Source organism: Entelurus aequoreus, linkage group LG05 (assembly GCF_033978785.1).
Source record: "Entelurus aequoreus isolate RoL-2023_Sb linkage group LG05, RoL_Eaeq_v1.1, whole genome shotgun sequence".
NCBI classification, from domain to species: Eukaryota; Metazoa; Chordata; class Actinopteri; order Syngnathiformes; family Syngnathidae; genus Entelurus; species Entelurus aequoreus.
This window is the reverse complement of record NC_084735.1, coordinates 72,660,598-72,685,173: the sequence shown is the minus strand read 5'-3', so window position 1 is coordinate 72,685,173 and position 24,576 is coordinate 72,660,598. Positions and strand designations below refer to the sequence as shown.

Below are 24,576 nucleotides of genomic sequence, written 5' to 3'. Positions count from 1 at the left end.
CAAGGATTAGTGATTTAGAAGTAGCTACAAAACTGCAGACTGCAGATGGACTTTAGCCGCTAGCTAGCGAGCCATGTCTTAAAGCACCTCTTCCTGGGGGCGTTTCAGTGTTATAACTTCACCTTTATCGTTAGTTTTTAAGCCAAAATGCATCTGTTCTCCCTTTTCTGTCTACACACTGTGTCTGCTTGTAAGTACTCCGTGATTGTGCGCTGCCGAACATGCTCGTCTGCTCGTAAAACCAGCAATGACACGACGTGACGACGGTATAGTTTAGAGGCGGTATAGTACCGAGTATAATTCATTAGTGTCGCGGTACTATACTAATACCGGTATACCGTACAACCCAAATTGGTACTACAAACGTTTGTATATTTAGTTGGTTTTTATTACCGTTTTTTATTACCACACGAGATCGTTCACCTCCACAACAACTCACAGCGGGAAAGTCGTTTATCAACACCTGCTTTTGAAGTCTTAAACAAGTCAACTATGTTTGCTAATGCAGTTGTTACGTCATCGTCTTGTAAAGAGCACACTGATCCATCACTGTTTCTATTCATTACAGTCACTCAGCTGGAAATATCATTATGCATTCATGTAGAGAGCACAGACCTTTTAAATGATACATCATATCCAACATAACACATCAATCAGTACAATCAGTTAGCATGTCATGTGGCTGTGCATTTTGTAACAAGAGAAATAGTTTTGTGTTTATGTTGCACACGGACGTATTTGAGTGACGGACGGAGGTTGACAGCTCAAACAAACAATGAAGATAAAAAAGAGTCAGGGATCAGGTGTGACGCTCAATCGTCCAGTTGCAGAGTCCAGAGACGGAAATAACTGAATACACATGTAAGCGAGGTGTCTAACGCCACGGCCCATACGCGCCGCGAGGGAGTGACGTCAGACGGCGACTACGGACCTGTCAGCGGATTTTATTTCGCGTCAAAGCCACTTTATGGATTATTCTATTACGGTATTTTCCGGACTATAAGGCGCACTTAAAATCCTTTTTCCCCCCCAAAACTCGACAGTACGCCTTATAACCCGGTGCGCCTAGTGTAAGGAATAATTATGGTTTTGCTCACCGACCTCGAAGCAATTTGTTACATGGTGTAATGATGAGTGTGACCAGTAGATGGCAGTCAAACATAAGAGATATGATGGCAATATCACTCAAGTAATTAATACCAATATTTTATATGTTCCATTGAAAATATAGAACATTACACACGGCGCTCAAAAATCTATCAAAATGTTTTAGTACGACTTTGGTAAGCTATGAAGCCGCACCGCTTGGTTGAGTTGAGTTGAGTATGATTTTATTTCGAACATGCATGCATACAACATGATACATCACAATTTCCAGTTTCTCTTTTCAACATGTTCGAAAAGGAGTAGGAAGAAGCAGAGCTTATTTATCCTACCCCTTTTCTTTTACATAACAGTTTCTAAAACTTTTGTTCACTTCCTGTTCTCAATTTATCCACAATATACTCCATAAGTAATCACAATTAAAATAAATAAATAAATAATAACTGGTGAAGTAAGCTACATTTCATATGATGAGATAAGTAAGATTATTTTGAGAGTGATTGTCCATGTAAGTTGCCTTGATCCATTCTTCAAATGTTTCTATACTTGACTTAGGTGATCTATATATACAATTGATGACTATGTTTTTGCTTTTTTCCTGACATATTTCAAAGGTTATACATTCTAAGATATTATCTATAGCAAATGACATGTTTTTTACCACTTTGTAGTTCAGGTTCTTCTTCACGTACACAGCTACTCCTCCTCCATTTTTGTTGGTTCTGTTGATGTAGTTAAGTTCATATCCTTCCAGATCAAAATCTATTACTTTTTTATCATCAATCCATGTTTCTGTGACAGCAATCACTTTGAAGGGTTCGTTGATGTGTTCCAAAAAGTTCTTAATGTTGTTGTAGTTTGCATACGGGGTCATATTATGATTTTCTTAATAAATTTAAAACACTTCCTTGTGGTCTACATAACATGTGATGGTGGTCCTTTGGTCAAAATGTTGCATAGATTATGTTTTACAGATCATCTTCAAGCCGCTTTCTGACAGTCACTTCAGGATGGATTGTTGACGCATTAAACATACGAGTATTATTATGGTGTGTATAAGGGAAGACATATTATCTGGCCTTTTGTTTCACAATATTATGCAAAAGCTACCTGCTGATCTGTATTTGGGATCCTCATAAATTCAGAAAAATTGCGTGCGTCCGCCTTCGTAGTCCATACTGACTCCGTAGTCGATAGGCTTCTTCTTTTTCCTCTATCTTCTTGTTATGTGACATTCATCCTCCACTGTTGCCATTTCTAATATAAAGTAGTGTAAAGTTCTTACTTATATCTGTCAGTAAACTCGCCATGAAAGCGCTAAAACATACCGGTGTAGTGAGTTTACATTATTCACCCAAGGAACTTTAGTTATTAGAGAGTTCCGTTACGGGACACATTTCCGGCTTTGTTGTTGTTTCCGGATGAGGAGATGCTGCTCCGTTGTTGATTTAAGTAAAGTCTGAATGTCATTAAAACAGTTAGCGCCACCTTTTGACACTTCTTCCACTCCCGTCCTTGCACGCTACACCGCTACAACAAAGATGACGGGGAGACGACGCTGCCGAAGGTGAGCCACGTAAATAAGACCGCCCACAAAACGGCGCATCCTGAAGCGACTGTCAGAAAGCGGCTTGAAGATGATCTGTAAAACATAATCTATGCAACATTTTGACCAAAGGACCACCAATACATGTTATGTAGACCAGTGGTCCCCAACCCGGTACCGGTCCGCGGACCGATTGGCCGCGCAAGAAATTTAAAAAAAAAAAAAAAAAAAAAGATTTTTTTTTTTTTTTTTTAATTAAATCAACATAAAAAACACAATATATACATTATATATCAATATAGATCAATACAGTCTGCAGGGATACAGTCCATAAGCACACATGATTGTATTTCTTTAGGGGGGTGGGGGGGGGGGGGGGGGGGGGGAAATGTTTTATACATTTCACCCCCCCGGTCCGTGGGACAAATTTTCAAGCGTTGACCGGTCCGCAGCTACAAAAAGGTTGGGGACCACTGATGTAGACCACAAGGAAGTGTTTTAAATGTATTAAGAAAATCATAATATGACCCCGTTAATGCGCCTTATAATCCGGTGCGCCTTTTGAAAAAAGATTGAAAATAGACCAATCATCGGCAGTGAGCCTTATAATCCGGTGCGCCCTATGGTCCGGCAAATATGGTATCTCATTTTTTCACTCATTTGAGTGGATTATTATTAGCCTGTGGATTAATGGATCGCTATGAGGACGGTTGATGAAGGGGCGGTTGTGAGTTAAGTGGCGTTCACTCGGAACTGTATAACTCTTATTAGCGTGCGTGACGTAGAGGGACTTTTGAGGATGAATTGTGGCGTTACAAACTTTTGTGTGGTGTTGCTTCATATTTAGGCAACAATAACTTTTCTTGTCAACTGGGTCATACATGTCCTGTAGCCTTTTTTACTACTCTAGAGTCTACGCCCCTGGTGGGTGGGTGCGTGTGGGTGTGGGTGCCTGTGTGTGCATATGTGATATATTGTTTTGTATTGATTTGTTGCATTGGATGTTCTAATGCACTACCGGCAAAGAAATACCAAGAAAATGTTTCTTTTGTGCGAAGGGGCAGGAAATATAAGATTTTCTTCATCCTGTTCCTTTTCGACATGGCTGTGTATTGAATGCAGTAAGGTATGTGAGATTGTTGAAATGTTGTTGAAATGTACACATCCAAGTACGAAATAAATAAATATTTGAATTGAATTGAATTGAATTGAATTGAATTTGGAATTCATACAAGCTGATTTGTCATGTGTATGCTGCGGCAGCTGAACCAAATGTGACAGACGGTCAACTGGATTAAAAAATATATATATACTGATAGCAGAATCTTCACGGTCCAGGAGGAACGAGCCAATTAGGAACCGGTACTCGGTATACCTCCCTGGCAGAATGTGTAACTCGCTCCACCCTGAATATAACACCACCTGTGTTCTTTAGAAGAGTTGTTTTAAATGTGACAGTGAGACACTTTGAGACACTTTTCTTAGGTGTTTAGTTTCTAAAACATCACCTTAACGAAAAACCAACATCATTGTTTAGGACATTTTTAGGTAAAAGTGGTTCCATTTTATATATATATATATATATATATATATATATATATATATATATATATATATATATATATATATATATATATATATATATATATATATATTGCCAAAAGTATTTGGCCACCTGCCTTGACTTGTGGCTGAGTTGCTGTTGTTCCCAAACTCTTCCATTTTTTTATAATAAAGCCGACAGTTGACATTGGAATATTTAGGAGCGAGGAAATATTATTTCACAAATGTTTGTAGAAACAGTCTCCATGCCTAAGTGCTTGATTTTATACACCTGTGGCCGGGCCAAGTGATTAGGACACCTGTTTCTAAACATTTGGATGGGTGGCCAAATATTTTTGCCAATACAGTGTATGTATAAATTCAAGACTGTTTTTTGAGCAATGACAGTTAAAAAAAATCATACTAACCTTCTTTGGGAAAAGTGTCAAAATAGGTCATACATTTTTTACTTTCAATATTTAAATCTCAAGAAGATCAACTTCAGACCTACCCGTCGTTATAAATTTTTCATGTGTTTTTGTTGTTTTATGCCCTTGTTGTCAGAGAAAACTTAGTTTTTTCTATGACATACACACAAAATATGCAATATTTTCCCCTAAAAAAAAATCCAATGTGGAATATTTAAATGTGAGATAACTGGAGCCTTGAATAGGTTAATAATTATTTTTGATTCATTATTTTTTTGAGCTATGACAGTTTTAAAGAAATAGAAACACATTGGCTGGCAACTTTGTGTTATTAGAATCTACATTGCAACTTTTTCTTGTTGTCACATTTCACTTGCTTGCTGTTTAACTCCACTTTTTTATGTTTTTTTTTGTTGTTTTTTTTGGTCGTATTTTCTAGAATGTGCCGCATTAAACAATTTGGCCCCCCGGGTTTCACTTTGGACCCCTCTGCCTTAAATGTCTTTCGAATCTTCAAGTCATCTGCAAAGTAAAAACTGCACACATGCTTTGTGTGAAGCCAAAAAAGTGTAATGATAACCACAGAACCATAACTTCTGTAGTGGGGCAGGACAAGTACCTGGGAGTCCACTTGAACAGCAGACTGGACCCGAAGGACAACAGCAAAGCTGTACACAAGAAGGGCATGAGCAGACTCTTTTTTTCCTGAGGAAGCTTAGGTCCTTTAACGTGTGCAGCAAGCTGTTGGAGATCTTTTATCAGTCTGTTGTGGCCAGTGCCCTGTACTTTGCAGTGGATTGTTGGGGGAGCAGCACCAGCAAAAGGGACTTAAACCGGATTGACAAACTGATCCATAAAAGCCGGCCAAACTATTGGCACGCAGTTGGAGGCGTTTGTGTGAGTGAGGGACAGGAGGACACTGGACAAACTGCTCGCCATAATGGACAATCCTGCCCACCCACTCCACCAGACAATAGAGGGACAGTGAAGCTCATACTACAACAGGCTCCTTCAGCTTCATTCCCACAGTGTTCGGTTTAAAAACTCCTTCATTCCACACTCCATCCAGCTGTATCATCACTCGCTATACAGCAGTACATGATATCTGTCTATTACCTGACACCTGACATGTTAGCTACCTCTCTTTGTTTATAATGTATGTTTTCTGCTGGATATACTCTCTATTTTATGCTGCAGCTGTTACATATACTGTAATATTGTACATGGTAATTGTCATATATTGTATATGTTATATACAAATATATTATAATTTTTTAGTATATATTATATCATATATATATAATATGTAAATATTACATATATGTTATATTTTATATTGCTAATATGGTACATTTTTAGTCTACTTTATACCTGCATTATCCTTTCAATCCTTTGTAACTGAGCTACTGTGTGGAACAATTTCCCTTGTGGATCAATACAGTTTGTCTAAGTCTAAGTTTAAGTCAAACTAATGCGACGGGTTGCTTATTCATATATATTTTTAAAATGTTATTTTTAGAGATGTCCAATAATGGCTTTTTTGCCGATATCCGATTTTCCAATATTGTCCAAATCTTAATTACTGATTCCGATATCATCCGATGCCAATATATACAGTCGTGGAATGAACACATTATTATGCCTAATTTTGTTGTGATGCCCCGCTGGATGCATTAAACAATGTAACAAGGTTTTCCAAAATAAATCAACTCAAGTTATGGAAAAAAATGCCAACATGGCACTGCCATATTTATTATTGAAGTCACAATAACATGCCTCAAAACAGCAGCTTGGAAGTTGGGACATGCTCTCCCTGAGAGAGCATGAGGAGGTTGAGGTGCGTGGGGTTTTGGGGGGGCGTAGTTGATTAAGGGGGTTAGGGGGTCGGTGGTAGCGGGGGGGGTGTTTATTGTAGCGTCCCGGAAGAGTTAGTGCTGCAAGGGGTTCTGGGTATTTGTTATGTTGTGTTTATGTTGTGTTACGGTGCGGATGTTCTCCCGAAATGTGTTTGTCATTCTTGTTTGGTGTGGGTTCACAGTGTGGCGCATAATTGTAACAGTGTTAAAGTTGTTTATACGGGCACCCTCAGTGTGACCTGTATGGCTGTTGACCAAGTATGCCTTGCATTCACCTGTGTGTGAAAAGCCGTAGATATTATGTGACTGGGCCGGCACGCAAAGGAAGTGCCTTTAAGGTTTATTGGTGCTCTGTACTTCTCTCTACGTCCGTTTACACAGCGGCGTTTTAAAAAGTCATACATTTTACTTTTTGAAACCGATACCGATAATTTTGAAACCGATACCGATAATTTCCGATATTACATTTTAAAGCATTTATCGGAGCTACTGTGTGGAACAATTTCCCTTGTGGATCAATAAAGTTTGTCTAAGTCTAAGTTTAAGTCTAACTAATGTGACTGGTTGCTTATTTATATATATATATATATATATATATATATATATATATATATATATATATATATATATATATATATATATATATATATATATATATATATACACTACCGTTCAAAAGTTATATATATATATATATATATATATATATATATATATATATATATATATATATATATATATATATATATATATATATATATACACTACCGTTCAAAAGTTTGGGGTCACATTGAAATGTCCTTATTTTTGAAGGAAAAGCACTGTACTTTTCAATGAAGATAACTTTAAACTAGTCTTAACTTTAAAGAAATACACTCTATACCAGGGGCGTCAAACGTACGGCCCGAGGGCCGGGTCAGGCCCGCGAACAGGTTTTATCCGGCCCGCGGGGTGAGTTTGCTAAGTATAAGAATGAACCTAAAATATTTGAATGAAAGAAACAGCTGTTCTAAATGTGTCCACTGGATGTCGCAATAGCAATTCTTTGTGTCTTTGTACAAAATAAACCACATGATGTTAGTACATCAGTCGAGGGAAAATGATCAAACTACATAAATAACATCCTGTAATTTGATGTTGATATATTTTTTTATCTTGATAGACACCAATGAGTTGACTGATGAACATTATCACATAATTTATTCAGAAAATATAAATAAATGCTTAACCGCAACAAGTAAGTGTAAAAAAAACCTAACAACATTATGATTTGTTCATTTGTGCTTGTTCTATTTTTAAACAAAGAAAACAATCCGAAGTTGTCTTTATTTTTAAGTTATCGTGCCGTGATTTCACCAGTCCGGCCCACTTGGGAGTAGATTTTTCTACATGTGGCCCCCGATCTAAAATGAGTTTGACACCCCTGCTCTATACATTGCTAATGTGGTAAATGACTATTCTAACTGCAAATGTCTGGTTTTTGGTGCAATATCTACATAGGTGTATAGAGGCCCATTTCCAGCAACTATCACTCTAGTGTTCTAATGGTACAATGTGTTTGCTCATTGGCTCAGAAGGCTAATTGATGATTAGAAAACCCTTGTGCAATCATGTTCACACATCTGAAAACAGTTTAGCTCGTTACAGAAGCTACAAAACTGACCTTCCTTTGAGCAGATTGAGTTTCTGGAGCATCACATTTGTGGGGTCAATTAAACGCTCAAAATGGCCAGAAAAAGAGAACTTTCATCTGAAACGCGACAGTCTATTCTTGTTCTTAGAAATGAAGGATATTCCACAAAATTGCTTGGGTGACCCCAAACTTTTGAACGGTAGTGTATATATATTTTTTTATGTTATTTTACTTCACGCTTTACCCTTGTGTAGTAGTTAGGATATTTTTATGAATGGGGAAACAATAAAAACTGGAAGAGTAATCAAACTTTACTATCAAACTTTGCTCCCTTGCAATGAGCTCACAGTCCATCGGGGAAACCATAGCAGTGGATTTCTACGCGCATTAGGCGTCCTGTCAGGGAACGGTTAGCGATGGCGTTGATTCATGGTCGCGTATGCTGAGCGTAACGCCGTTATGTCTCCTCTGCCCCGTCGATGTGCTGATAGCGATTAATGATCATCCTAATTGTGTGACTGTGAGGATGAGGAGGCACTTCAAGCGGCAGCGTAATGGCCCTAATAACTCTCAGACTAAAACACAATTTACAGTCCTCGTCGGTTTAGGAGTACGTGCGGGGCGAATTGTTTTTGACAACGGCACACATTAGCTGCTAACTGAAACAAATGACAGAAGACAAGGGAGCGCCCGGCGCCGCTTTTTTTTTTCTGTTTATTGGGGGATGACGGCAGATAAAAATGGCTGATGGACAAGAGGGAGATCAGGAGCCGGGGAGCTAAAGCAAGCAGGGAGAATTCGCTTTATTCGACTTCAACTTTGGCTCATGATATATTTATTCAAGTCCAAAGCTTAATCCACGAGGAGAGGAACAAAGGCTGTTTGATGGACGCTTTATCGCCTCGAGAGCTAAAAATAAGAATAAGATTTGATCCGATTTTAATTGAGTGAAATAAAGAGTTGCCGGGAGGGAACAAAACAAACTATTAGACCCGGTTTGTGCCGTTCAACCAACCGGAGGGGGGGAGACAGCCAGGGTCCCAAACAAAGCCTGGCTCTGATTACACAGAAAAAGGAGTTTTTTACAAAATGTTATTGGCTGCTTGCTGACTGCCAAGCGGCCAGGCAGCTGCCTATTAAGCCTTTTTATGGACTGCTGGTGGATCAGTACCAGGACAATGGCCGCTTCTCTGCGGCGCTACAAAAATGATGGCCGACGGCCAGGGGCAGTTTGTAATGCGGCGAGGCACAACGTGCGGGTAAACAGAGCATTAGTGCTTTGATGGGATCAGCTGAGTGGAAAAGTTTGGCGAAATTGTTCAGGCTAATGAGTCTCTCTACGGTCGGACACTTTTTTTTTTTTTTTTTGTGGTTACAGGAACGGTTTTCCCTGAAGAAAATCCATGAGAAAAAAAAGACATTTTGTATTTGGGTGGCGCCAAATGACTGCCGGAGTCCCAGCTTGTCCTCCTGTCACTCACACCAGTGACCTGGAGTTAGACCTGAATCACAGTCACAGTGTTCAACTTTCGTTAACGAGCTGTTTAGCTTTCTGAGTGCAAATAGTAGTAAGTCCCTCCGGGGTTTCGCTGGCTTTTTTTGTAATCGCTAAAATGTCATAATTCTCAATTGAAGTTGTATTTTTTTATAACATTGAATCAACTTGTGTTTTTATGAATTTGCTATCAATGTTTTGAGGTTTCCCTTATACCCTTAACCTAAAAAAGCACAAGATTTCAAGAAGATTTTTTAAAAATAAGTATTGATGTTTTACCGTATTTTTCAGACTATAAGGCGCACTTAAAATCCTTTCATTTTCTCAAAACTCGACAGTTCGCCTTATAACCCGGTGCGCCTGATGTACGGAATAATTTTGGTTGCGCTTACCGACCTCGAAGATATGTTATTTGGTACACAGTGAAATGATAAGTGTGATAAGAGATACGTGTAGATTGCAATATGATGGCAGTCACACACAAGAGATATGTGTAGACTAGGGATGTCCGATAATGGCTTTTTGCCGATATCCGATATTCCGATATTGTCCAACTCTTTAATTACTGATACCGATATCAACCGATACTGATATATACAGTCGTGGAATTAACACATTATAATGCCTAATTTGGACAACCAGGTATAGTGAAGATAAGGTCCTTTTTTTTTTTAAATAATAAAATAAAATAAGATAAATAAATTAAAAACATTTTCTTGAATAAAAAAGAAAGAAAAACAATATAAAAACAGTTACATAGAAACTAGTAATTAATGAAAATGAGTAAAATTAACTGTTAAAGGTTAGTACTATTAGTGGACCAGCAGCACGCACAATCATGTGTGCTTACGGACTGTATCCCTTGCAGACTGTGTTGATACATATTGATATATAAGGTAGGAACCAGAATATTAATAACAGAAAGAAACAACCCTTTTGTGTGAATGAGTGTGAATGGGGGAGGGAGTTTTTTTGGGTTGGTGCACTAATTGTAAGTGTATCTGGTGTTTTTTTATGTTGATTTAATTTAAAAAAATACAAAATTTAAAAAATAACCGGTACCGATAATAAAAAAAAACGATACCGATAATTTCCGATATTACATTTTAAAGCATTTATCGGACGATAATATCGGCAGGCCGATATTATCGGACATCTCTAGTGTAGACAGCAATATGACTCAAGTAAACAACACCAAAATTGTACATGTTCCATTGAAAGCATAGAACATTACACACAGCGCTCAAATATCCATAAAAATGTTTTAATACGACTTTGATAAGCTATAAAGCCGCACCACTTGATGGATTGGCGGCGCGTTACGGCTACAGCAGTCAGACGTACTCTTCGACATACGGTATTATTACGCTGTGTGTATAAGGACCGCAATATGGCACCTATTAGCAGACATATTATCTGGCGTTTTGTTACGCAATATTATGCAAAACCAACTTTTCTTACCTTCTGGTACCTGCTGATGTGTATTTGGGATCTGCATAAGTCCTGAAACTGCGCGCGCGTCCGCCATTGTAGTCTGTAGTCTTCTTTGTCTCTATCTTCTTGTTACGGGACATTCCTGGCTAACCAGTTGCCATTTCTAATATAAAGTAGTGTAAAGTTCTAGCATATCTGTCAGTAGACTCGCTATGAAAGCGCCAAAAACTACCGGTGTTGTGGGTTTACATAACTCACCCACGGAACTTTAGTTATTAAGAGTTCCGGTCGTACAGTTTTGCACTAGTTGCACTCTGTTACTGAATAAGTAAAGTCTGAATGTCATTAAAACAGTTAGATCCATCTTTTGACACTTCTTCCACTCCCGTCCTTGCACGCTACACCGCTACAACAAAGATGACGGGGAGAAGACCATGTCGAAGGTGAGCCACGTAAATAAGACCGCCCACAAAATGGCGTATACTTAAGCGATTGTCAGAAAGCAAATTGAAGATGATCTGTAAGACATAATCTATGCAACATTTTGACCAAAGAACCACCATTACATGTTATGTAGACCAGTGTTTTTCAACCACTGTGCCGCGGCACACTAGTGTGCCGTGAGATACAGTCTGGTGTGCCGTGGGAGATTATCTAATTTCACCTATTTGGGTTAAAAATATTTTTTGCAAACCAGTAATTATAGTCTGCAAATTATGTGTTGTTGTTGAGTGTCGGTGCTGTCAAGAGCTCGGCAGCATAACCATGTAATACTCTTCCATATCAGCCTGTAGCTAATTGCTTTGTAGATGTCGGAAACAGCGGGAGGCAGCGTGCAGGTAAAAAAGTGTCTAATGCTTAAACCAAAAATAAACAAAAGGTGAGTGCCCCTAAGAAAAGGCAGTGAAACTTAGGGAAGGCTTTGCAGAACGAAACTGGCTACAAAGTAAACAAAAACAGAATGCTGGACAACAGCAAAGACTTACTGTGGAGCAAAGACAGCATCCGAATGTACATCCGAACATGACATAACAATGTCCACACAAAGAAGGATAAAAACAACTGAAATATTCTTGATCGCTAAAACAAAGTAGATGCGGGTAATATCGCTCAAAGGAAGACATGAAACTGCTGCAGGAAAATACCAAAAAAAGAGAAAAAGGCCACCAAAATAGGAGCGCAAGACAAGAACTAAAACACTACACACAGGAAAACATAAAAAACTCCAAATAAGTCATGGCGTGATGTGACAGGTGGTGACAGTACACCTAATTTGAGACAAGAGCTATAGTGATGCATGCTTGGTTATGGTTTAAATTCATATCCAACAACTGCGACGACGACTTTTTACTGTCAACTGAGTTTAGTTTTTTTATGATTTCTGCTGGTGGTGTGCTTTCGGATTTTTTCAACGCAAAAAATGTGCCTTGGCTCAAAAAAGGTTGAAAAACACTGATGTAGACCACAAGGAAGTGTTTTACATTTAGAAAAAAAAAATATGAATATGACTCATTTAATGCGCCTTATAATCCGGTGCGCCTTTTGTATGAAAATAAACCTACATAGACCCGCTCATCGGCAGTGCGCCTTATAATCCGGTGCGCCCTATGGTGCGAAAAATACGGCACATAAATACATGTAAACTAGAAGGTCAAGGTTCAAGGGTTTTATTCGTCACATGCAGAGTACACCACAGTGAAATGCTTTTTTCCATGCTCTTCAGATATTGCGTACAGTGGGATCCAAACACTGTTCACCACTGTGTTACATGGCCTTTCCTTTTAACAACACTCAGTAAACGTTTGGGAACTGAGGAGACACATTTTTTAAGCTTCTCAGGTGGAATTCTTTCCTATTCTTGCTTGACGTACAGCTTAAGTTGTTCAACAGTCCGGGGGTCTCCATTGTGGTATTTTAGGCTTCATAACTCGCCACACATTTTCAATGGGAGACAGGTCTGGACTACAGGCAGGCCAGTCTAGTACCCGCACTCTTTTACTATGAAGCCACGTTGATGTAACACGTGGCTTGGCATTGTCTTGCTGAAATAAGCAGGGGCGTCCATGGTAACGTTGCTTGGATGGCAACATATGTTGCTCCAAAACCTGTATGTACCTTTCAGCATTAATGGCGCCTTCACAGATGTGTAAGTTACCCATGTCTTGGGCACTAATACACCCCCATACCATCACACATGCTGGCTTTTCAACTTTGCGCCTATAACAATCCGGATGGTTCTTTTCCTCTTTGGTCCGGAGGACACCACGTCCACAGTTTCCAAAAACAATTTGAAATGTGGACTCGTCAGACCACAGAACACTTTTCCACTTTGTATCAGTCCATCTTAGATGAGCTCAGGCCCAGCGAAGCCGACGGCGTTTCTGGGTGTTGTTGATAAACGGTTTTCGCCTTGCATAGGAGAGTTTTAACTTGCACTTACAGATGTAGCGACCAACTGTAGTTACTGACAGTGGGTTTCTGAAGTGTTCCTGAGCCCATGTGGTGATATCCTTTACACACTGATATCGCTTGTTGATGCAGTACAACCTGAGGGATCGAAGGTCACGGGCTTAGCTGCTTACTTGCAGTGATTTCTCCAGATTCTCTGAACCCTTTGATGATATTACGGAGCGTAGATGGTGAAATCCCTAAATTCCTTGCAATAGCTAGTTGAGAAAGGTTTTTCTTAAACTGTTCAACAATTTGCTCACGCATTTGTTGACAAAGTGGTGACCCTCGCTCCATCCTTGTTTGTGAATGACTGAGCATTTCATGGAATCTACTTTTATACCCAATCATGGCACCCACCTGTTCCCAATTTGCCTGTTCACCTGTGGGATGTTCCAAATAAGTGTTTGATGAGCATTCCTCAACTTTATCAGTATTTATTGCCACCTTTCCCAACTTCTTTGTCACGTGTTGCTGGCATCAAATTCTAAAGTTAATGATTATTTGCACAAAAAAAAAAGTTTATCAGTTTGAACATCAAATATGTTGTCTTTGTAGCATATTCAACTGAATATGGGTTGAAAATGATTTGCAAATCATTGTATTCCGTTTATATTTACATCTAACAAAATTTCCCAACTCATATGGAAACGGGGTTTGTACATGCCGACCAATCACCGCCCTGCGGTTAACGTCGCCTTAAACACAAGGTTGGAATTACTCGGAGGTGCACGTCAAGCTCCGGCAGGTTTTGGAGGGGGATGAGCGAGGACGTTACGTTCCGTACAACCGCCACTTGGTTCCATTTGAAGCAGGAGTGTTACACGTAAGGCCCGCAAACAGGTTTTATCCGGCCTGCGGGATGAGTTTGCAAAGTATAAAAATGAGCCGGAATTTTTTAATGAAAGACACTGCTGTTGTAAATGTGTCCACTAGATGTCGCAATAGCAATTCTTTGTATCTTAGTACAGTGGTCCCCAACCTTTTTGGAACCGCGGACCGGTCAACGCTTGTAAATTTGTCCCACGGGGTTTGGGGGGGGGGGGGGGGGGTTTGTCGTAAAAAAATACTATCATGTGTGCTTACGTACTGTATCTATATTGATGTATAATGTAGGTGCACTAATTGTATGTGTGTCTTGTGTTTATTTATGTTGATTTAATAAAAATAAAAATAATAATATATTTTATTTATTTAATTTTTTTTTTTATTGTGCGGCCCGGTACCAATCGATCCACGGACCGGTACCGGGCCGCAGCCCGGTGGTTGGGGACCACTGTCTTAGTAGATTATGCTATATATGTAAAAAAAAAAAACAAAAATAAAAACACATGATGTTAGTACATCAGTACATCCTGTACTTTGATTTTGATAGTATTTTTTTATCCTGATAAATTGAAAATTAACACCAATGTGTTGACTGATGAACATTATCACATCATTTATTCAGAAAGTATAAATAACGACAAATAAAGGTAGAATACTATTAACCGCGCAGGAGCACTTTCAATAAGTGGGTGAGTGCAAATGTGTGGAACTCAGTACCTGAGGAGGTTGAACTGGTCACAACTTACAAGGCCTTCACATAAAAATTTAAAAAATGTGGCTTTTCAACACCTACACCTGCCAGCACTAAAAGATTAGCCTGTTTTGATGCTAAGATAAATGTTATGTTGTCATGTTGTATTTAATTTTTTATCATATAGTATATGTATTGTGTGCTTTTTTTCTTTATCTCTCTCTCTTTCGTTTCTTTTTCTTTTAAATTGTAATTTTACTGCCGTTTTTACATCATGGCCAGGGGACTATAGATGGAAACTTGCCTTCTGGCTAATTCGGGCTTTTTTTTAACCATGTGTAGTCATGTGTTTTATGAAATTGCATTGTCCCCTTTGAAATAAACAAATCTAATCTAAGTTAAATATTTAATGGACCACAATGGAAACAAGCCTTTTGGCTTTTTGTGCCATCCATTTGCCTTTTTAAAGCATTACATGGATTTCATTCTTTAAGATGTCTTTAATATGTCAATAAACTTCTCAATCAATCAATCAAAAAAGTGTAGAAAAAAAAACCCAACAACATTATGATTTCTACATTTTCAGAATGTGCTTGTTCTATTTTTAAACGAAGAAAACAATCTGAAGTTGTCTTTATTTTTAAGTTATCGCGCCGGGATTTTACCAGTCCGGCCCACTTGGGAGTAGATTTTTCTCCATGTGGCCCCCGATCTAAAATTAGTTTGACACCTCTGATTTTAAAGATTCAAAACTATAAAAATAGTGTCAATTATAAAAGTACATTTGTGAATAAGTCTAAGCCGAGCGGTTCAAATACGGTCCATCGTTACGTAAAATTCCGGCATCAGTCTGTAATGTGTATGCTAGAACACCAGGTGGCAACCAAAAGGCCAATCGGAAGAAAATCCGAACCAGAAGATACAACAACACTCACTGAGGCGAAACAATACACACAAACTGTTGCATTTACTGACCTCAAGACATGTAGCATTTTGTCTACAACATTTTGAAGAATATTTTACTGAAGTTTACTCGGTGCAGCCAGCAAAACATCTTGGCTCACGTAACGCAGGATTCACGTGTCAAGGGCTAATTAGCTCCAAACCTCAACAAGAAGACCCGACGAGTCCTCTTGACGCCAGCTGCTGAGATTCAACGCGGGGTCCGCCGTCCACCAGGACCAAAAGTCGCTCCGATTTACGAGGCTGTCGAATCAATCAGGCAGCCCAGTTGAAGTCATTTGCATAATGCGGCCGCTAATGTGGTGTAATGGAAGCGCCCGCTTTGTAATTACAAGCATGTGCTGACTGCCCTCCTCCCTCTGTGTCCTTAACCAGATGACCCAGGAACAGTGCAGTCATAGGAACAATGTCCAGACTTCAGACAAACCACAAGTGTACAAAGTGGGAATCTACGGCTGGAGGAAACGCTGCCTTTACTTCTTCGTGCTGCTGCTGATGATCCTCATCCTCATCAACCTGGCACTCACCATCTGGATCCTTAAGGTCATGAACTTCACCATCGTAAGTCCGCTTTTCTTACGCTTACATGCAAACTGTGGACAAAAACACAGCACATAGGGTGAAGGATAAATGGTAAGTGGGTTATACTTGTGTAGCGCTGTTCTACCTTCAAGGTACTCAAAGCACTTTGACACATTCACCCATTCACATTCACACAATGATGGCGGGAGCTGCCATGCAAGGCCCTGACCACGACCCATCAGGAGCAAGGGTGAAGTTTCTTGCTCAAGGACACAACGGACGTGACTAGGTTGGTAGAAGGTGTGGGTCGAACCAGGTACCCTCAGGTTGCTAGCACGGCCACTCTCCCAATACAGTCGAGGGTCTTTAACACGGTCCCCGCGCCACGGGACGGCGTGGCGCGTGGACCATGTTAAAGACCCTCGACTGTATAGGACGGGGGTCGGCAACCCGCGGCTCTATTCTTTAGCGCCGCCCTAGTGGCTCTCTGGAGATTTTTCAAAAATGTATGAAGAATGGAAAAAGATGAGGGGAAAAAAATCAATTTTTTTGTTTCAGAATGTTTTCTGTGGGAGGACAAACATGACATAAACCTCGCTAATTGTTATAAATCACACTGTTTATATTAAACATGCTTCACTGATTCGAGTATTTGGCGAGCGCCGTTTTGTCCTACTAATTTTGGCGGTCCTTGAACTCGCCGTATAGTTTGTTTCCATGTATAACTTTCTCCGACTTTCTAGGACGTGTTTTATGCCACTTTTTCTATCTCATTTTGTCCACCACACTTTTAACGTTGGACATGAGTGCACAAAGGTGAGTTTTGTTGATGTTATTGACTTGTGTGGAGTGCTAATCAGACATATTTGGTCACTGCGTGACTGCAAGCTAATCGATGCTAACATGCTATTTAGGCTAGCTATATGTACATATTGCATATGCCTCATTTGTAGCTATATTTGAGGTCATTTAGTTTCCTTTAAGTCCTCTTAATTACATTTATATCTCATGACACATGTAATATGGCTTTTAATTTTTTGCGGCTCCAGACAGATTTGTTTTTGTATTTTTGGTCCAATATGGCTCTTTCAACATTTTGGGTTGCCGACCCCTGGTATATGACATGAGTGCTATGTTGTTTTTAAGGGCCGGCTGTAAAAACACTCGTTAAAAGACCCTTTATGTGTCAGGCATGCTGTTTTTGAAACACCAGTCAAATATATTCTCTATGACAAAAGCTCTGTGGATTTTGGGACCTACTGCAAAAACGCAATCCAGTTAAAGGCCTACTGAAATGATTTTTCTTTTATTTAAACGGGGACAGCAGATCCATTCTATGTGTCGTACTTGATCATTTCGCGATATTGCCATATTTTTGCTGAAAGGATTTAGTATAGAACAACGACGATAAAGTTCGCAACTTTTGGTCTCTGATAAAAAAAAAAGCCTTGCCCCTACCGGAAGTAGCGTGACGTCACCGGAGGAAGGGCTGCTCACATTTCCCCATTGTTTACACCAGCAGCGAGAGCGATTCGGACAGAGAAAGCGATGATTACCCCATTAATTTGAGCGAGGATGAAAGATTTGTGGATGAGGAACGTCAAAGTGAAGGACTAGCGTGCAGTGCAGGACGTATCTTTTTTCGCTCTGACCGTAACTTAGGTACAAGGGTTCATTGGATTCCACACTCTCTCCTTTTTCTATTATGGATCACGGATTTGTATTTTAAACCACCTCGGATACTATATCCTCTTGAAAATGAGAGTCGAGAACGCGAAATGGACATTCACAGTGACTTTTATCTCCACGACAATACATCGACGAAGCACTTTAGCTACTGAGCTAACGTGATAGCATCGGGCTTAACTGCATATAGAAACAAAACAAATAAGCCCCTAACTGGAAGGATGGACAGAAGATCAACAATACTACCAAACTCTGGACATGTAACTACACGGTTAATGCTTTCCAGCCTGGCGAAGCTTAACAATGCTGTTGCTAACGACGCCATTGAAGCTAACTTAGCTACGGAACCTCGACAGAGCTATGCTAAAAACATTAGCTCTGCACCTACGCCAGCTCTCATCTGCTCATCAACGCCCGTGCTCACCTGCGTTCCAGCGATCGACGGTACGACGAAGGACTTCACCCGATCACAGATGCGGTCGGCGGCCCGGAGACGGAGGAAGTCAAGGTGAGGTCGTTCGGCTAGCGCGTCTGCTATCCTCAAAGTCCTCCTGGTTGTGTTGCTGTAGTCCGCCGCTAATACACCGATCCCACCTACAACTTTCTTCTTTGCAGTTTTCATTGTTCATTAAACAAATTGCAAAAGATTCACCAACACAGATGTCCAGAATACTGTGGAACTTTGAGATGAAAACAGAGCTTTTTGTATTGGATTCAATGGGCTCCGAATACTTCCGCTTCAACAGTTGACGTCACGCGCAAACGTCATCATATCGAAACGTTTTCAGCCAGAAGTTTGCCGGGAAATTTAAAATGTCACTTTATAAGTTAACCCGGCCGTATTGGCATGTGTTGCAATGTTAAGATTTCATCATTGATATATAAACTATCAGACTGCGTGGTCGGTAGTAGTGGGTTTCAGTAGGCCTTTAAGGACCTTATCTAAAAATAACAGTCAAAGATCTTCTATAAGTCAGGAGCAAAGATCATTTATATGCTAGAGGTAGGGCTTCTGTTTTCAAGGTTCTATACTAAGAACTTATCAAAGATCTTTCACAAAGTTTTAAGGATCTTCTCCAGCCCGGAGGTTGGGTCTTGGGTGCAGTTGGGTGTCCCAACAGGACGACGACCCCAAACACACGTCAAAAGTGGTAAAGGAATGGCTAAATCAGGCTAGAATTAAGGTTTTAGAATGGCCTTCCCATAGTCCTGACTTAAACGTGTAAACAATGCTGAAGAAACAAGTCCATGTCAGAAAACCAACAAATTTAGCTGAACTGCACCAATTTCGTCAAGAGGAGTGGTCAAAAATTCAACCGGAAGCTTGTGGACGGCTACCAAAAGCGCCTTATTGCAGTGAAACTTGCCAAGGGACAAGTTCAAGTTAAAGTACCAATGATTGTCACACACACACCAGGTGTGGCGAAATTATTCTCAACCAAATATTAACATTGCTGTATGTATACTTTTGACTCAGCAGATTTGGTCACATTTTCAGTAGACCCATAATAAGTTCATAAAAAAACCAAACTTCATTAAAGTTTTTTGTGACCAACAAGTATGTGCTCCAATCACTCTTGTCACAAAAAATAAGAGTTGTAGAAAGTATTGGAAACTCAGGCCAGCCATGACATTATGTTCTTTACAAGTGTATGTAAACTTTTGACCACGACTGTATGACAAGGGGCAACACTAAAATTGGCCCTAGTGTGTGAATGTGAGTGTGAATGTTGTCTGTCTATCTGTGTTGGCCCTGCGATGAGGTGGCGACTTGTCCAGGGTGTACCCCGCCTTCCGCCCGAATGCAGCTGAGATAGGCTCCAGCACCCCCTGCCACCCCGAAAGGGACAAGCGGTAGAAAATGGATGGGTGGATGTATGACAAGAGCTGTCTGCTGTTTTAGGACCTGGTGTGAAAAAAATGATCTAAGATCTTTAGATGTCAAGTCTGCTGTTTTTAAGGACCTACACTACAAACGTTACTCAAAGAACTTTTAAATGACAGGAACCCTCTGATGTTTTTTACCTTCTGTGAAAACATTAGTAAAAATATGTTATATGCCATCTTCTATATGGCAAGAGTGTTCTGCTGTTTTTAAGACCTACCGTGAAAAAGCTAATGAAGGGATTTTAAATGCCAGCTTTGCTGTTTTTAATGATTTGAACAATAAATGCTACTCAAAGATCTTCTATATGACAAGAGCTCTCTGCTGGCTATCGTGAAAAAGCTAGTCAAAGATCCTTTAAATGCCAGGTTTGCTGTTTTTAAGGATCTGCACTAAAAATGCTTGTCAAAGTTTTCTTATATGTAAAACGCTCTCTGCTGTTTTTAGGACCTACTTTGAAAAAGCTAGTCAACGGTCTCTTAGATGCTAAGTCTGTTGTTTTTAAGGACCTATACAAAAAAACATTAGTCCAATAATTTTTAAATGACAGGAGTAGGGCTGCAACAACTAATCGATTAAATCGATTAAAATCAATTATTGATTCGTTGGATCTACCGTATTTCCTTGAATTGGCGCAGGGAATATAGTATTCGCACGTCTAGAATTACTGCCGGGTCAAACTCGTTTCTCAAAATAATTAACGCATGCTTGGCCTTATCGCCGGTTTATTATTGAAGCCGGATCAAATTCGTTTCGCAAAATATTAATTTTATTATCGCATGTCTATAATTTTCACCGGGTCAAACTCGTTTCGCAAAATATTTAGCATACGGCGAGAACTTCCACTGGGTCAAATTCGTTACGTCACGAGTGACGCATCTGTCCTCATTTTCAAAATGGAGGAAGCTGCTTTCAGTAGTTTACAATCGCACAAAGGAAAAAAGATAAAGAGCTATTCAGTAGGATTTAAGGTCCAAGCTATTGAATACCGGTACAGTATACTAAAGAGAACAGTAAGCAGCTATGTTTTATTAATATACCGTAGCTGCGTGTGTGAAATACTGTATGTCATTAAATGACTCCCGCCTCCTGGTGGTAGAGGGCGCTGCCGCGCTAGTGATCCTTCTTGCGACTTCCGGTACTGCAGAAGAAGTGAACACACGCAGCAAGAGATTATTTTGTTCCCCTTTTAACATGGAGGATTACATACCGGTATCTAAAATAAAACAGTTTTCTAAACTGGACTTTCAATGGAAGCAGGAGGTAATAATTAAAGGAATATCTCCATCGAGACAGAGACTTTTAAAAAGGAAAAAAGAAAATAATGAAGACTTCTATAAACAAGTTATCGATGCTTTTGGTCAGAAGGAGCTGCAAATGGACTCCATTTATAAGTACAGGTAAGACCATAATAACGTTTTTTTTAATTGAATGTGCTTTTCATGATGGTATGCTTACATCACACTCAAAGCGCACGCCTAAATTTTATGGATTCCTTTTGGTAAACGCCGGAGTGAGAAGAGGTTTTAAAATAATTACCGCATGCACGGCCATCCCGCCAGTTTCCGGTAAACGCAGGAGTGACAGGAGGTTTTAAATTAATTAACGCCCCTGCGGCTATTCAAGGAAATACGGTATGCTATGCGCATGCGCAGAGGCTTTTTTTTTTTTTTTAAACCTTTATTTATAAACTGCAACATGTACAAACAGCTGAAAAACAATAATCAAAATAAGTATGGTGCCAGTATGCTGTTTTTTTTTCAATAAAATACTGGAAAGGATAGTGTGACAGTCCTAGGCTGTCGGGTGGGTTCCATGGACCATCAAAGGAAGACATGTTGCGGCAGGTGTAGACTTTCGTTTATTTTTCAATAAAACAAAGTCTGTTGCGGATTGCTTTTCAGCACTTGCCGTTTCCTGCTCGCTCCTCCGCCTGCTTTTCAGCCGCGTCCATCCCGCTTGCTTTTCAGCCGCGTCTGTCATCGTCTGTCTCGGGCTCTCCTTCTCCCTCGCTCCGCGTCAGCTTCCCCCTGGCTCCTTCCAGTCGCTTTCCTTTTCTTCAGCGAGAGGAGATTGGATGATCGTGCCCACCGCGCACCTGGGCACGATTGCGGTGTCGCTCCCGGCACGCCCCGCCTCGCTGCTCGCTCGCCGGTCCCGCCTCTCCACAGTCCTCCATCGCCAAACACAAGCCGGGATTCCGACCGGCTGCGCGTACCCCCCCCCCCCCCCTTTTTTTTTTTCCGAGAGAGCGGGAAGTGAGGACGGCCAGGTCCCCCTGTGGCCCCGGTCTTCTCCCTTTCTGTGTCTTCTTCCTTTTCCGCCTGTTCTTTTTTCCCCTCTTCATCTTCATCGTCTTTTTCTTGGTCTTTTTCTTTGTCTTCTTGGTCTATTTCTTTGTCTTCTTGGTCTTTTTCTTTTTCTTCTTGGTCTTTTTCTTTGTCTTCTTGGTCTTTTTGGTCTTTTTCTTTGTCTTTTTGGTCTTTTTCTTTGTCTTCTTGGTCTATTTCTTTGTCTTCTTGGTCTTTTTCTTTTTCTTCTTGGTCTTTTTCTTTGTCTTCTTGGTCTTTTTCTTTGTCTTCTTGGTCTTTTTGGTCTTTTTCTTTGTCTTTTTGGTCTTTTTCTTTGTCTTCTTGGTCTTTTTCTTTGTCTTCTTGGTCTTTTTCTTTGTCTTCTTGGTCTTTTTGGTCTTTTTCTTTGTCTTTTTGGTCTTTTTCTTTGTCTTCTTGGTCTATTTCTTTGTCTTCTTGGTCTTTTTCTTTTTCTTCTTGGTCTTTTTCTTTGTCTTCTTGGTCTTTTTGGTCTTTTTCTTTGTCTTTTTGGTCTTTTTCTTTGTCTTCTTGGTCTTTTTCTTTGTCTTCTTGGTCTTTTTCTTTGTCTTTTTGGTCTTTTTCTTTGTCTTCTTGGTCTTTTTCTTTGTCTTCTTGGTCTTTTTGGTCTTTTTCTTTGTCTTCTTGGTCTATTTCTTTGTCTTCTTGGTCTTTTTCTTTTTGTTCTTGGTCTTTTTCTTTGTCTTCTTGGTCTTTTTGGTCTTTTTCTTTGTCTTTTTGGTCTTTTTCTTTGTCTTCTTGGTCTTTTTCTTTGTCTTCTTGGTCTTTTTGGTCTTTTTCTTTGTCTTTTTGGTCTTTTTCTTTGTCTTCTTGGTCTATTTCTTTGTCTTCTTGGTCTTTTTCTTTTTCTTCTTGGTCTTTTTCTTTGTCTTCTTGGTCTTTTTCTTTGTCTTCTTGGTCTTTTTGGTCTTTTTCTTTGTCTTTTTGGTCTTTTTCTTTGTCTTCTTGGTCTTTTTCTTTGTCTTCTTGGTCTTTTTCTTTGTCTTCTTGGTCTTTTTGGTCTTTTTCTTTGTCTTTTTGGTCTTTTTCTTTGTCTTCTTGGTCTATTTCTTTGTCTTCTTGGTCTTTTTCTTTTTCTTCTTGGTCTTTTTCTTTTTCTTCTTGGTCTTTTTCTTTGTCTTCTTGGTCTTTTTGGTCTTTTTCTTTGTCTTTTTGGTCTTTTTCTTTGTCTTCATGGTCTTTTTGGTCTTTTTCTTTGTCTTTTTGGTCTTTTTCTTTGTCTTCTTGGTCTTTTTCTTGGTCTTTTTGGTCTTTTTCTTTGTCTTCTTGGTCTTTTTCTTTGTCTTCTTGGTCTTTTTCTTCAACTTTTTCTTTTCCTTTAACTTTTCCTTTTTCTTCAACTTTTTCTTTTTCTTCAACTTTTTCTTTTTCTTCAACTACCACTTCTTTGGGGGGCCACTCGCCGCCACCCCCTACCTGGACCGCTAGCACCTGCAGGAGCTGCAATTGTTCGCGGGACTCTTCGAGACGCTGGCGGCTGCCTGCCGCCAGTTCCGTGAACGCCCCCACGAGGGCCCACAGGAGATCGTCCTCCCCCGCCTCCGATGGTCCATCCCACATTGGGTGCCAAATGTGACAGTCCTAGGGTGTCGGGTGGGTTCCATTGACCATCAAAGGAAGACATGTTGCGGCAGGTGTAGACTTTCGTTTATTTTTCAATAAAACAAAGTCTGTTGCGGATTGCTTTTCGGCACTTGCCGTTTCCTGCTCGCTCCTCCGCCTGCTTTTCAGCCGCGTCCGTCCCGCTTGCTTTTCAGCCGCGTCTGTCGTCGTTTGTCTCGGGCTCTCCTCCTCCCTCGCTCCGCGTCAGCTTCCCCCTGGCTCCTTCCAGCCGCGTTCCTTTTCTTCAGGGAGAGGAGATTGGATGATCGCGCACCTGGGTACGATTGCGGCGTCGCTCCCGGCGCGCCCCGCCCTGCCTCGCCGCTCGCTCGCAGTCCACGCCTCCTTGCCGCCATCTTGGGCCGTGCCCCGCCGTGCCCTGCCTCGCTGCTCGCTCGCCGGTCCCGCCTCTCCACAGATAGAAATTTAGTTTGTCTCTTTTATCCGATTATTAATCGATTAATCGAACTAATAATCGACAGATTAATCGATTATCAAATTAATCGGTAGTTGCAGCCCTAGACAGGAGACCTCTGCGGTTTTTTTAGGACCTGCAATGAAAAAGCTAGTCCAAAGCTCCTTT

General features: G+C 40.2%; 1 protein-coding gene across 4 annotated transcripts in view; it reads left to right on the top strand.

Moving 5' to 3' along the window:
• The window catches only part of sgcd (sarcoglycan, delta (dystrophin-associated glycoprotein)), a 523,297-nt gene that overhangs the window by 317,726 nt on the left and 180,995 nt on the right, over positions 1–24,576 (top strand). For all 4 annotated transcript variants that reach the window (XM_062048869.1, XM_062048870.1, XM_062048868.1 and 1 more), the window contains exon 2: positions 16,344–16,529. In XM_062048869.1, coding sequence (XP_061904853.1) covers positions 16,344–16,529 — 186 coding nt within the window. The remainder of the gene's footprint in view (positions 1–16,343; positions 16,530–24,576) is intronic.